The sequence below is a fragment of the Sorex araneus genome, chromosome 2 (assembly GCF_027595985.1).
Source record: "Sorex araneus isolate mSorAra2 chromosome 2, mSorAra2.pri, whole genome shotgun sequence".
Lineage (NCBI taxonomy): Eukaryota > Metazoa > Chordata > Mammalia > Eulipotyphla > Soricidae > Sorex > Sorex araneus.
Window position 1 is genome coordinate 228,972,150 of NC_073303.1, and position 14,045 is coordinate 228,986,194.

Below are 14,045 nucleotides of genomic sequence, written 5' to 3' on the forward strand. Positions count from 1 at the left end.
CTTTTCTTGCCGCTGTTGTGGTTACACAGTATGCTTCAGACGGCAGTGACTAGAGAAAAGCATGGAACTGAGCTCAACCTTTGTTTTGCCATATGATAGGTATTTGACTCTGAGCCAATTAGTCTTTTTGTCAAATTTTAATTTTTGGGGTTTTGGGCCAGATCTGACGTGCTCAGGACTTAACTTCTGGCTCTATGCTCAGGGAAGGAACCTGGGTCAATTACAACAAGGCAAACACCTGTACTGTCTCTTCAGCGCAAGCATTCTTAAAAATGGTGATATATTTCATGAGTTATAATAATTAAGATGTATGAAAATTTCTTTGGCATGATGATCAGCATGTAACAGATTTAACAAGCAGTATTTTAATCTGACCATCCTCATTCCCCTGATACTGAAAGAGCCCCCAGTATGCCATCAGGCTACACTAGCATACAAAGGCTACACTAGCATACAACAGGGATGAATGGCGCCCGCTCGAGCAAATTGATAAACAACAGGATGACAGTGATACAGTGATTTTTAATCTGAATGATACTTTAGAATCTAGTTTTCAGAAACAAAATGAGTCTTCAAGCAGTAGTTGAGTCAGTATATATTTTCAAGAGCTGCTTGTTAATATTTTTCAGAAATTTTGTGAGCTGGTTGTTAGAACACCATTAAAAATTAAATCACTAGGGGCTGGAGCCATAGCACATCAGGGAGGGCATTTGCCTTGCATGCGGTCGACCCGGATTCGATTCCCAGCACCCCATAGTGTCCCCCGAGCACTGCCAGGAGTAATTCTTGAGTGCAGAGCAGGAGTAACCCCTGTGCATCACTGGGTGTGACCCAAAAAGCAAAAAAAAAAAAAAATTAATTACGAGGCCAGAGAGATAGTGCAGGGGCTAAGGTGCTTCCTTTGCATGTGGCTGATGTTGGTTCCATTCCCAGCATCCCATGGTCTCCTGAGCATTGTCAGGGTCAATCCCGGAACCAGAGCTGGGAGTAGCATCTGACCATTGCCAGGTGTGGCCTCACGTTGCTTTCACCCTCCATAAATAGTAAATGATCTATGGCAATGGAGAGATAGTTCAATGGGCTGTTTTGCATGCAGAAGGCTCAGATTTTATCCTTGGCACATGATTCCCTGAGCACAGAGCCTAGAGTAGCCTGAGCACCAACTGGGCATGACACAAAAACAAACAAAAATTATCAAAACTTATAACTGACTGTTGTACTTAAAGATAGCAAATAGTAAATTTTTTTTTTTTTTGCTTTTTTGGGTCACACCTGGCGATGCACAGGGGTTACTCCTGGCTCTGCACTCAGGAATTACCCCTGGCCGTGCTCAGGGGACCATATGGGATGCTGGGAATCGAACCCGAGTCGGCGCGTGCAAGGCAAACACCCTACCTGCTGTGCTATCGCTCCAGCCCCTAAAATTTAATTTTTTAATTGATTTTTTACTATTATCTATGCTCATAAGGTTATATTGTTCTTTTCTCTTTCAGTTTAAGTTCACTAATTCTTTCCTTATGTTCCATGGAGTGCTAAGTCCATCAAAGCCATTCATTTAGTCCTTTCATTTATGGAATTCCTTTTCATCTCTGCTTACATTAGTCATCCTTTCTTGCGTGCTGTCCACCTTTTTAATGTTTTAAGCAACTAGTATTTTAAAATCCATTTGATAATTCAGAATTTCTCTTATGAGTCTATTTTTGAGGCTTGGTTTGTCTCTCCAGATTATATTTTTCACCTTTTAGTATGTTTAATAATTTGTTTTATGGTTATTAAAAGTCAGACATAATGTACTTGGTAGATTGAACAGAGGTTTTATATTTGGCTAGGAGTAAAGCTATGTTTAGTTAATGTTAATAGGTTTCTCACCTTATAGGTTTCTGTAGAGTTCTAAAATAGTATCTGAGCTTGTTTTCAGTTGTAAACCTGTTACCATATAGAAGTCCTACTAATGATACAGGTAAGATGATGGGGGAACTGTTAGGGAAGCCCTATTAAGGTCTCAATTTTTTGTTAACATCTCAATTTTCTAATGAGGCTGCATCCTTGGACTTTCACTTTCACAAATGCTGCTTGGCTTCCCCCCCACCCCCATCCTTAGGTGAAAGAAGGCTGAGAGGATACTGAGTCCCCAGTCCAGTTAATTTTTTTTGGGGGGGAGAGAGAGGGTATCCACAGGAATACTCATAAGTGTTTAGGGACTAATATTAGCTTCATGCTCAGGAGTCACTTTGGGCAGTGCTCAGAGACTCTATGCTATGCCAGGGATTGAATCTGGTCAGCCACATGCAAGGCACATTTACTCCCGTCTGTTAAATATTTTGTCTCCTTTTGGGTTTGGAGTAATAGTATGGCAGGTAGGGTCCTTGCCCTGCATGTGGCAGTCCTAGGTTTGATCCCCAGCACTGCCAGGAGTAATTTCTAAGTGCAGAACCTGGAGTAAACCTTGAACTTTGCCACGTGTGCCTCTCTCCCCTGCCCCCCCCCAAAAAAAAAAAACCCAAGAAAAATATATTGTTTTCTTTGAGAACAGCCCTGGTTAAGAACCGATTGCTGTGTATATTTCAAATGACTACCTTTCCATCTCCCCTACATTAATTTGAGAGGATTTTTCTCCAATAAGATCTGTTGGGCGCACAAGGCAAAAATTCATTGAGATCTGGGGTAGGGGGGATGCTTAGGGAAGGGAGAGGGGGGTTTTAAGACTAGGTTTTGAGGTTTATTTTTCCTTTTTCTGGGTCACACCCAGGATTGCTCAGGGGTTACTCCTGGCTCTGCACTCAGGAATTACTCTTGGTGGTGCTTGGGGGACCATATAGGATGCCAGGGATTGAACCCAGGTCGGCCACGTGCAAGGCAAACGCCCTACCCGCTGTGCTATCACTCCGGCTCCTTGAGGTTTATTTTTCAATCTCTCCATCTAACTCAATTTTAGTCAATTGTCCTTTAAGTATTCCTGTCAGTGGCTGTTCTAGGAGTTCTGCTCTGAGAAACCATTATTCTCTGTTCTGCTTGTCTTTCCCATTTCATGACGATGCTCTGATGGATCTGTAGAGTTTTCAGTTTTTCCAACTTTTTGCTATTGTGAGGACAGCAGGACTTCCAAGGTCTTTACAAGTTGGACCAGGGTGCTTGGGAAGACAGCTCTAAGGGCAGGTATGCATGGAAGTTGGTTTCATCCCCAACAATGCATAGTTGTCCCTTCAGTGTTGCCAGGAGTGACCCTCAAGCATGGAGCTGGAGTAGCTTCTGGGCACTGCCAAGTGTGGCCCCCAAACCAAACAAACACAAGTGAGAGTGAAACGTTAAATCCCTGTTTTTACCTATTTAGAGAAAATACTATGTGATGGTGTGTTTACTTCTTCTTATTTATACAATTAATGTTATACCAGTAGCCTGAATCTAGCACAGTGGAAGAATTCACACTATAGAAATTGGCAAATACTGCAAAAGCTTGTTTTTTTTTGTTTGTTTTATCATTTAGACTTAAGTGATAGAGAATATGTAGATGAAGTTTAAAAGTGTATCTTTTTTTCTTGGTGTTGGGGAATAGAACCTAGGGCCTCAAACATGTACTACAAATGTTCCATCACTGAACTGTATCCTCAGCTCCCCAAAATGTATAATCTTGTAGCTTCTGTCAACAGTATAAAAAATTGAAATATTCTCCCAATATAAAAAGTATCCAACTTGGAGTGAATAGTACAGAGGTTAAGGCATCACATGGTGAGCCTGATTTGATTCTGGAGAAGACTTACAGCCTTTCTGAGCACCACCAGAAGCAATCGATGGGCACAGAGCTAGGATTATGTTCTGAGCATAGCCAGGTGTGGCGCCCGAACAGATATCAAAACAAAATAAAAAATAAAAAAATAAAAGACAATCTGCAAGTGCTGAGAAAATGGTTTCAAGGGCCTAAAAGCGGCTGTCCCCTTGCCCCCCAGAAGACGTATCCAACTTAGCAAAGATGTTGCTTAAGCTATTAATAACACGTCTCCATATCTCTTTTAATGAACATAAAGCAACCAATATTTAAACATTTATATTCATTTGTCAAATAAAGGGTTTTATTTTGTTTTGGCAGGGCCTCTTAAATGCAAAACATTCACTCAGCCACTGAGCTACAGTCCCAGCTCATGTTCTTTTTTTTCAGTGGAGGAAGGAAGAGTTTGGGACACACCTGGAAGTGCTGGAGGAATTGTCCTCTTAGTAGTGGCAATTTTTGGGGACCATGTGCTGCCAGGGACAAAACTGGAGTTGCATACAAGAAAAGTACACCCTGTACACTCTGAGGGCAACTCTCTGGCCCTCAAGAGTTTGAGAAAACTCAAGAAGCCATTCTGGGAGACTCATATGGCTATAGGAACTTACAATGTATTTTACATATGTGCATATATATGTGTGTATATATATATAAATTATATGCAACAAATCCTTTATATAGCAGTAATACCTAACACATATATATGTGTGTGTATATATATATACATATACATATACATACAATTATTTATTGTATTTATTGTGGCTTCGCGGCCGCGCGGCCTCGAGACCTCTTATAGTATAGCTCACTGATGTGCCTAAAGCAGCACACGTGTTTGGTTTTAACATACTTGCTTGTATTCTCTGATATACATTCTCCATCCCTCTGAGAGCTCGGCAAGCTACCGAGTGTATCCCGCCCACATGGAAGAGTCTGGCAAGCTCTCCATGGCATATTCAATATACCAAATACAGTAACAATATCAGCTCTCATTCCCTTGACTCTGAAAGAGCCTCCAATCATTGGGAAAGATGAGTAAGGAGAGGCTGCTAAAATCTCAGGGCTGGGATGAATGGAGACATTATTGGTGCCCACTTGGGCAAATTGATGAACAATGGGATGACAGTGATACAGTGATATAATTATTTATTAATTTACCAGTACACACAATTACAAGCTTTCAGTAGTGTCAACAAATGTGGAGTTAAGGAAAATAATAGCACAACAATTTTTAATATTTTAATTTGGAGACTGTTAATATTGGGAGAGAACTGTTTTAACAATATTCACGAGGCAATGTTTGCTATGGCTGAATTATACCTATATGTACAATGTAAAATAAGATCAACCATGAAGTATATCAATAATATACCCCAAGCAAAACTAGTCTAGTGAATATAAAAACTAGCCTAACAGACGTATTTTACAGAAATAGAGACCTAAGAAAAATTTTAGGGTTAAGATGTGTTAAGATGTCGGGGGCTGGAGTATAGCAGGTAGGGCATTTGCCTTGTACACAGCCGACCCAGATTCGATTCCCAGCATCACATATGGTCCCCTGAGCACCACCAGGAGTAATTCCTGAGTGCATGAGCCAGGAGTAACCCCTGTGCATCGCCAAGTTTGACCCAAAAAGCAAAAAAAAAAAAAAAAAAAAGTGTTCCGATGTTAAGGCTATCTGAAGGCTAACGTTATTTTGACAATAAACATGGATTGAATACTGATGTCACAGGTGTTCTGCCAGGATGCAGAGATGTCATTTAAGATCACACAGCCAGTTGAAAGACTGGCTGACAATTTTGAGGACATATACCAAGTGAAACAGCAAGTTCCAGAATAAAAAACACTGTCTGAGTCCACTTACATGAGGTATCTCAAACTCTCAGAAAGAGAACGTTAGAATTGTTGGAGGGGCTGAAGAGATAGTATAGCAGATCAAGACACTTGTCTTGGAAGTGGCTGACCAGGATTTGATCCCTGGCACCCACCCCTGATGGCTCCCCTAGCTCACCAGAAATTACTCTGGAGCACAGAGCTGGGAGTAAACCCTGAGCACTGCCAGATGTGCCCCCAAAAAACAAACAAAAAGTCAACAAAAAAAATTATCAGGGCTGGGAAGGTAGAAATAGGGTAACTTACAACTGCTTAATGGGCATATGTTTTCAGTTGTGCAAAATTAAAAATTCTACGGTACTATAGCACAGCGGGTAGGGCGTTTGCCGTGCACACGGCCGACCCGGGTTCAAAGATTTCTCCATCTCTCTCGGAAAGCCTGGCAAGCTACCGAGAGTTTCCTGCCCACACGGTGGAGCCTGGCAAGCTACCCGTGGGGTATTCAATATGCCAAAAACAGTAACAAGTCTCACAATGGAGACGTTACTGGTGCCCGCTCAAGCAAATCGATGAACAAAGGGATAATAGTGACAGTGTTACAGAGTAAAATAAAAAATTCTACAGTACTATTGCATAACATTGTGAATGTAATTGACACTAACAAATTATACACTGAAAAACGGTTGAAGGGGTCAGAGCGATATCGTAGCAGGTAGGACTTGCATGCAGCCAATCGGGGTTCGATCCCTGGCATCCCATACTGAGCACCACCAGGAGTAGTAATTCCTGAGTGTAGAGCCAGGAGTAACTCCTGAACCTTACCAGGTGTGGGCCAAAAAGCCCCCAGTCCCCCTCCCCCCACCAAAAAGTCGACAGATTAGGTCAGAGTTGAGCACATCTGGAGCGATAGCACAGTGTGTAGGGCGTTTGCCTTGCATGCAGCTGACCAGGTTCGATTCCCAGCATCCCACATGCCCACATGGTCTCCAGAGCACTGCCAGTAGTAAATCCTGAGTGCAGAGCCAGGTGTAACCACTGGGTGTCACCGAAAAAGAAAGAAAAAAAGAGTCGAGCACATGTTTTGCAAACAGGAGGCCCAGGTTAGATCCGGGGACAAGAAGCTATCACTAAGCCCAGAACCTAAGTAGTTCCCAAGCAATGTCAGATATGGCCTCAAAACCCAACACCCCTTCACTAAGTCAAGAGGTTTAAAAAAAAAAAAAGCTGGAAATAAGTGGGGATGAGTTGACAGTGGGGTGGGCTGGGTACATGGCTCAGTGGTAAAGCACTCATCTAGTCTGTGTGGGTCCTGGGTTTGATTCCCAGCACTGGAAAAAGAAGCCTAAACTGAATCTAGGACTGATTCAAAAAAACATTTAGCAATTAGATTACTGTTGCCTACTTTCAAATAATTTCATGTTCAGCTAAAAATAAAATTCCTTTTTTAGATTTTATCAGGTTTTCTTCTTCTTTATGGCAGGGCAGCAAGTCAGCTTCCTGAAGCCTAAAAATACCAGAAACTTTTCTTGCATTTAGTCAAGATGTTAAATTCAAAATGGAGTAATCAGGAGCCATATAGCACAGTGGGCAGGGTCCAATCCCTGACAACCCATATGATCCCAAGCACTGCCAGGAGTGATTCCTGAGTGCTGGCTGAGCCAGGAGGGAGTAAGCCCTGAGAACTGTTTGGGTGTGGCCCCAAAACCAAGCCACCCTCTCCCTACCCCACCCCGCAGAAAAACCACAGTAATCAACCCAAGAGATTTAATGGAGGGGGTCAGAGGATAGTACAGTGGGTAGAGCGATTGCCTTACACATAGCTGGCCCAGGTTCAATCTCTGGGACTGCCCCTATGAGCCCCCAAACCACCTCAGTGATCCCCTGAGCACAAGGCCAGGAGTAAACCCTGCGCATCTCTGGGTTTGGCCTCAAATCCAACCTCCCTCCCCCAAAAAGATTATATGGAAAACCAAAAACCAGTCAGAAACAGGAAAGAGAGGGAGAAATACTTTTTCTTTTTTTTTTTTTTTTGGTTTTTGGGTCACACCTGGCGATGCACAGGGGTTAATCCTGGCTCTGCACTCAGGAATTACTCCTGGCGGTGCTCAGGGGACCATATGGGATGCTGGGATTTGAACCCGGGTCGGCCGCGTGCAAGGCAAACGCCCTACCCGCTATGCTATCACTCCAGCCCGAGGGAGAAATACTTTTGACAGAAAAAGTGCTCATATATTAAAAGAGAAAGTGTGATGAAAGTTTTGTTTTGGAATAACATCCTGTGGTTCTCAGAGCTTACTCTTGGATCTGTGCTCAGGAATTATTCCTGGTGGCACTCAGAGGAACGTACATAACTGTAAGATTAAACCTGGTTCAGCTTCATGCAAGGCAAACACCTGAAAGCTTTAAATAAGTTTTTTAAAATGCTAAAATGAGGTCATTTATTTCTTAACTTCAATTTTTCTGGGTAAAATGGACCCTCTGGGAGAACCTGGCAGATACTGGTTTTTTTTTCTCTCACATGGGAGAGCCTCACAAGGTCCCCATGGTGTATTAATATGCCAAAACCAGTAACAAGCTGGGTCTCATTCCCCTGACCCTGAAATAGCCTCCAGTACAGCATCGTTGGAAGGATGAGTTGAGAGAGGCTTCTAAAATCTCAGGGCTTGGACGAATGGAGGTGTTACTGAGACCACTCGAGAAATTCGGCGATCAACAGGATGATGATGATAATGATGAAAATGGACCTAGTGCCAACTGTACACAGTATAAGACAGAGAAGAGCCTGAAATGGAGGGAAACCCTGAAATATGAAATAGAATCAATACACTGAACAAACAACTCGAAATATTACACAAGACAGGGAATTTTACTTCAAAGAATTTTAGTATCTTAATCAAGTGAAAGTTTTCCAGAAAAGCAGTAGTATGTGTGAATGGAAAACAAATGGAATTATCATTGACTTTATTATCTATACATGGAAGTGATACAGTGTAGGGCAATCTACACCCACCAAGTGTCTCATTTCGTTTGGGCCTCACCTGGCCAGAGGTTAGTACTTAGCCTGCAGGCTGGCAGGGCCATGAGGTGTCTAGGCTCAAACTCAGAGTCGGCCCCTCAGTTTATCAAAGGCACCTGCTAGCTTTTATTGACTAGTAAGGTCTGACTTGTACTAGGTTAAGAAAGGGGTACAAAATAAGGATTTTTTTTTTTGCTTTGTTTTCAATACAGTGTAATAAATACCAGGATAATTTTGACTAGCTAGGAAAATATGTGCCAGGTACGTTATAAAAGTTTAATGAAATCTTCTCTTAATTCTTCTCACAACAAAACGATACCATTTATCATTTACTTGCAGAAGAGGAATACAAAGTTTAAATAGCTTGCTGGGGCCATCTAGCCCTTGGGCCTGACAGAGGGAGGACGAGGTGCCAATCTGCAGGTGGTAGTTTTCTACACTTAACGGCCAGTTTTATTTAGGCGGAATGCTGGTAACGGAGCAGGGCTGCAATTGTGGTACTGTGCCGATTCGATGGAACGGTGCATCTAAGCGGAACTGTCTGCAACACGGCCAACACTACGCTGATACTGTACGCGAGTGTCGGGGCGCTCTGAAGCGGGCAGTTCACACTGCTACCGACAAAAGAAAAGTCCTACTCTATGTTGAAATTTAAAACAGCCCTACTCTTCGATCACTTTTCCAGCTGGGTTCCGTTTCGTTTTGTTTGGGGTTTGCGCTTGCTGCACTCGGGGATGACTCCGGGGGCTCGGGGCCGTCTGGGGCGCGAGGACGAACCGCGTCGCTGCGTGCGAGGACACCGTCCGGCCCGCTCGCCCGCTGCTCCGGCCCCACGGATTCCGCAGCTGAGCCTCACCTCCCTACTTTGCCCGCCAGGTTCCTCGTCGACCTCACTTGACGATCTCACGCCGCTGCCACAAGAGTGGCAGGACAGCCGGTAGTCGCGCCGCCATAGCGCTCCTCGCGCTTCCCCGCCCAGAGCGCGAAGGCGGAGCGCAGTCCTCGCGGGAAGATGCGGGGATTCGAACAAGGACTTCCCCCCCCGCCCCGCCTCCCGGGGTCACATGACCGGCGCCTGCGCTGAGGCCGCAAGCTCTCTCTGGCCGCCTATTGGTTCTTAGCTCGGCTACGGCTGGCGCGAGGGCCATTCCGGAAGCGCAGCGCTTTAATTCCTGGGCGGAAGCGTGTCACAACCTAGCCGTCCACTCTTAGCGGAAGTTCGTCACGTCGTACTTGCCCCCGCACAGCGGATGTGTGTCGCCGCTTAGGTGACGCTGGGAAGTGCTTGCACCCTTCGCCGCTGCCTTCTGGTTGAAGCAGTATGGAGGGAGAGAGGAAGAACAACAACAAGCGATGGTATTTTACTCGAGAACAGCTGGAAAATAGCCCGTCCCGTCGCTTTGGCCTGGACCCAGATAAAGAACTCAATTATCGCCAGCAGGCGGCTAATCTGCTCCAGGACATGGGACAACGACTTTACGTGTATCCTTGCGGCCTAGGCCCTCGGCCTGGGGATCAGCCCCATCTTGCCCGTGCCTCGCTTTGGGCTGTGTTGGGACCGAGCGGGGAGGACAGCGGGTGTCGGCCGTGTGGGTGGGAGGCCCCGCGGGAGAGCGGCCCGAGGTTCGGTGGCCGCTGAGGGGAGCGACGACGAGTTCATTTCCCGCTTGCGCTGCCGGCCGCCGGCCTTGCCGGGAATTCGTGTCCTTCCCGGCTTTGTTTCAGCCCGGCCTTTGTAGTTCCTTTTCGAGCTGTCGCAGCTACTTCCCGTGTCGAGCTTGAGACTTGGGCATCTCTGCCGTGCCCCAGAGGCTCGTGGAAGGTGCTACGGCGGGCGCTGTCCCGTGAACTTGGTGTGTCAGGGGAGTTTGAGACGTCAGTATCCGAAAGTCTCAGCTAGCCCCAGTTTGCTTCAAAACCTGTAGCTCCCGCTACTTGCTCTCTCATCGGTCGGACTCCTGTTTTTCTCGTCTGTAAAATGGTGTGACACGTTTGGTTCTATGCCCGGCACAGCCTTTGGCCAAGCTCAGATGTTCTAAGAGGAATTTCTTCTGTTTCTACTATTTCGAGTTCTACTGAATTCGAGGAACGGTGTCAGTTTGGATTGTTAGGGAGGTAGCGCTAGAGCTGTTTGTTTTTAAAAACAAACGTTTACCGGGAGGGACCCGTAAAGGTACCCGTGCTAGAGCATTTACGTGCATGTTTGAGGCCCTAAGTTCCGTCCTTCTGCAACACACAATAAGTAGAAACGTTTACAAACTATTAGGATTTTAAGTTACTTTGGGTGCTGGTGTATATATTCCTTTTCTGGTGTTACAGAATGAGGTAGTTAAGTGATTTTTTTTTTCCCCTCTAAGTTTTTTTTTTTTTAAGAAAATAAACTCGTTTTGTAGCAGAGAAAATACTTTTAAAGTTTTTTCCATTCTAGGTGTGAAAAATTATTCTTGGATGAAACTGTTGCTATCTGTACTGTCTCTAATGTTTGTGTTTTGATGTGCTTACCTCAGAAGGGGTGTTCTTTTAGTAGCCAGTATTCTCTTGTTTCCTTGGTATATGATCAGCACTCAATTCAAGCCTTTTTGCTTGAAATTCTCTTTTGTTATATCCGAGCCTTTCCCTTTTTATGTAACGGGCCGTTATTAAGGCCGTTGCTACCCTAGGGCTGCCTTATCTCTCTACATGCTTCCCCCCATTGTCTTCTGAGTCCTTAAAAGTTTACACATTTAAAAGTTTTCTTTGCAGTAAATATAAAACCAGTTCATAGTTATTTATTGCTGTTCAACATGTGAGAAAACTTGGTTGCCAAGAGTAATGGAACAGAGTTAATGCTGAAGTTACATGTTTGAGAGACAAATCTAGGGATCAAAACAAGGAGAACATTGTAAATAGTGTGGATTTACAGTCTGACCTAATGAATCACGAGTACTGTAGGCAAGTGACAGCAAGGTTTACATCTTGTATTGTTTTCTATTTATATTCCATGTTGGTATATAAGCAGAGAAGTTAAGCAAGTAGATACTGAATATGTAATGTACTGAGCTATCAGTATGTTTAATGGTTTGGTGGAAGAAAATAGACCTTTTTAATTCAGGGAGAGGTGAGTATGATTTTCATTGAGGATCTTCTACACTACATTGTCTTTTGGGGAGGCTATAAAAATGGTATTTTTGGAAATTATATGTGTTTTCTTGTTTTGAGGCCTTAACTTGAGCATTTTAGCTCACAATTGACTATCAATACTGCTATAGTTTATATGCATCGATTCTACATGATTCAGTCCTTTACACAGTTTAATCGGATTGTAAGTATAACTTTTCTATGTTGTAATCCTTTTGTGATTGACTTTAATTCATTTTATTTTTCTTGGGGTCGAGGATTAAGGGTGATTTCGGTCACACCTGATAGTGTTCAGGGCTTTCTGCTGGCTCTGTGCTCAGGGGATCAAATGTTATGTTAGGGATTGAACCAGGATCAGCCTTGTTCAAGGCAAACACCTTACCTGCAGTTGTATCTCTCTGTTCCCTCAATCCCTCAGATTTTCTTAAACTTTAGAATTTGGGGTTGTTTTTTTTCATTGTATTATACTACTTTTTGAAAACTTGCCTTCCAGTTTTTCCTGTATTTAGCCATAGTTTAGCACATGATTCAAGTAGATGGCTTACCTAATAGTGTTGAACTCTATTTAAAACATTTTTGTATTCAGCATAATATGTTGAACTGTATTTAACATTTCTGGGTGGGAGAGTAGTGTGAATGGAAAAACTGCTTCATTTGAGTGTTTTTTTTTTTTTTTTTGCTTTTTGGGTCACACCCAGCTATGCTCAGGGGTTACTCCTGGCTTTGCACTCAGGAATTACTCCTGGCGGTGCTTGGGGGACCATATGGGATGCCAGGGATCGAACCCAGGTTGGCCGCGTGCAAGGCAAACGCCCTACCCGCTGTGCTATCACTCCGGCCCCCCATTGAGTGTAATATTTGAACTGATAAATATGATTACAGGAAAACAAATATATATGAGTTCAAGTTTTTTCCCCATAAATCTGGTAAAATTAAAATCACTGGCCTGTTGGAGTGAGAAGGTATATTATGTTATTGTCTGATGGATTACTTTTAAGATAGGGAAAAGAAAATAATAGTACTAGAAAGGGGATTTTTTTTTCTGGACAGAATTGTAAATGGTGCTTTTTTCTTTGCAAAAGTAAGGTAGATAACTTTCTAAGATCCCAACAAAGCTTGATATGCACTCTAAATAAATTTGTGTGTCAAATATTATATTTTGGGGTTTTGTTTTGTTTTGTTGTGCCACACCCAGCAGTGCTTTGGGCTTACCCCTGACTTTCTGCTCAGGGGTCACTCCTGGTGGGTTGCGGGTCAGCAAGGCAAGTGCACTCGACTCGCTAGACTACTGCTTGGGTCCAATATTTTAAAAGTTACGCTTGTGAAGGTAAGTGTTCAGACTATTTTAAGGTGACAGGGTCTTTGTTTATTTGTTCTTGGGTCATACCCACAGTACTTTGGGGTCACTCCTGCCTCAGGACCCAGGATCATTTCCTGGGTCCCGGCACCTTGAGTAGTCTGGGATCAAGGTGCTGTGCACAGAAGCACCTCACTATACTGTTTCTACTGTTTCTCCAGTTCTCGGGATGCTTTTTATAATGAGGCTGCACCCAGCGGTGCTCAGGCCTTACTCCTGATTTTGTGCTCAGGGATCTCCTGGTAGTGCTCAGGCTGTGTGTGGTTTGGGAGATTGCCTTACCCCCTGTACTATTTCACCAGCCCGAACATGATGGAGTTTGAAGTTATGTTTTTTGTTTTTGTTTTTGTTTGCCTTTTGGGTCACACCCAGCGATGCACAGGGGTTACTCCTGGCTCTGCACTCAGGAATCACCCCTGGCGGTGCTCAGGGGACCATATGGGATGCTGGGATTCGAACCTGGATTGGTTATTGCTCCCGCCCCATGAGATTATTTTTTTTCAATGCCCTGGAGAATTAGTCTGTGAAGTTAGAGAAAGCGCTTGTGAGGTATTGACAGACTTTAATATTGAAAATAATTGTCCAGGGGCTGGAGCAATAGCACAGTGGGTAGGGTGTTTGACTTACACGCGGCCGACCCAGGTTCGATTCCCAGCATCTCATATGGTCTCCCAAGCACCGCCAGGAGTAATTCCTGGGTGCAGAGCCAGGAGTAACCCCTGTGCATCACCGGGTGTGACCCAAACAGAAAAAAAAAAAATAATAGTAATAATAATTGTCCAAGAAACCCTTTAAAGTGGGTGAAATATTCCCAATTTTGCTTTTAATTCAGTTTGGTTTTATTTTATCTTTATGTACCTATTTATGCTGTAATGTGTACATCCTTAAGAAGAAATAAGTATTTAATAAAGCTTTCAGATACTCTAGACTAGCAGGTAAAGAATGAGGTAGGGCTGGGG

The 14,045-nt window shown here is 43.8% G+C and overlaps 1 protein-coding gene across 1 annotated transcript in view; it reads left to right on the plus strand.

Annotated features, from left to right (window-relative positions):
- The first annotated feature begins 9,876 nt into the window (after positions 1-9,876).
- Positions 9,877-14,045, plus strand: part of CCNT1 (cyclin T1) — a 28,492-nt gene continuing 24,323 nt past the window's right edge. Inside the window, exons 1-2 of the mRNA XM_004616708.2 lie at positions 9,877-10,094; positions 11,832-11,913. Coding sequence (XP_004616765.1) covers positions 9,934-10,094; positions 11,832-11,913 — 243 coding nt within the window. The 5' untranslated portion in view covers positions 9,877-9,933. The remainder of the gene's footprint in view (positions 10,095-11,831; positions 11,914-14,045) is intronic.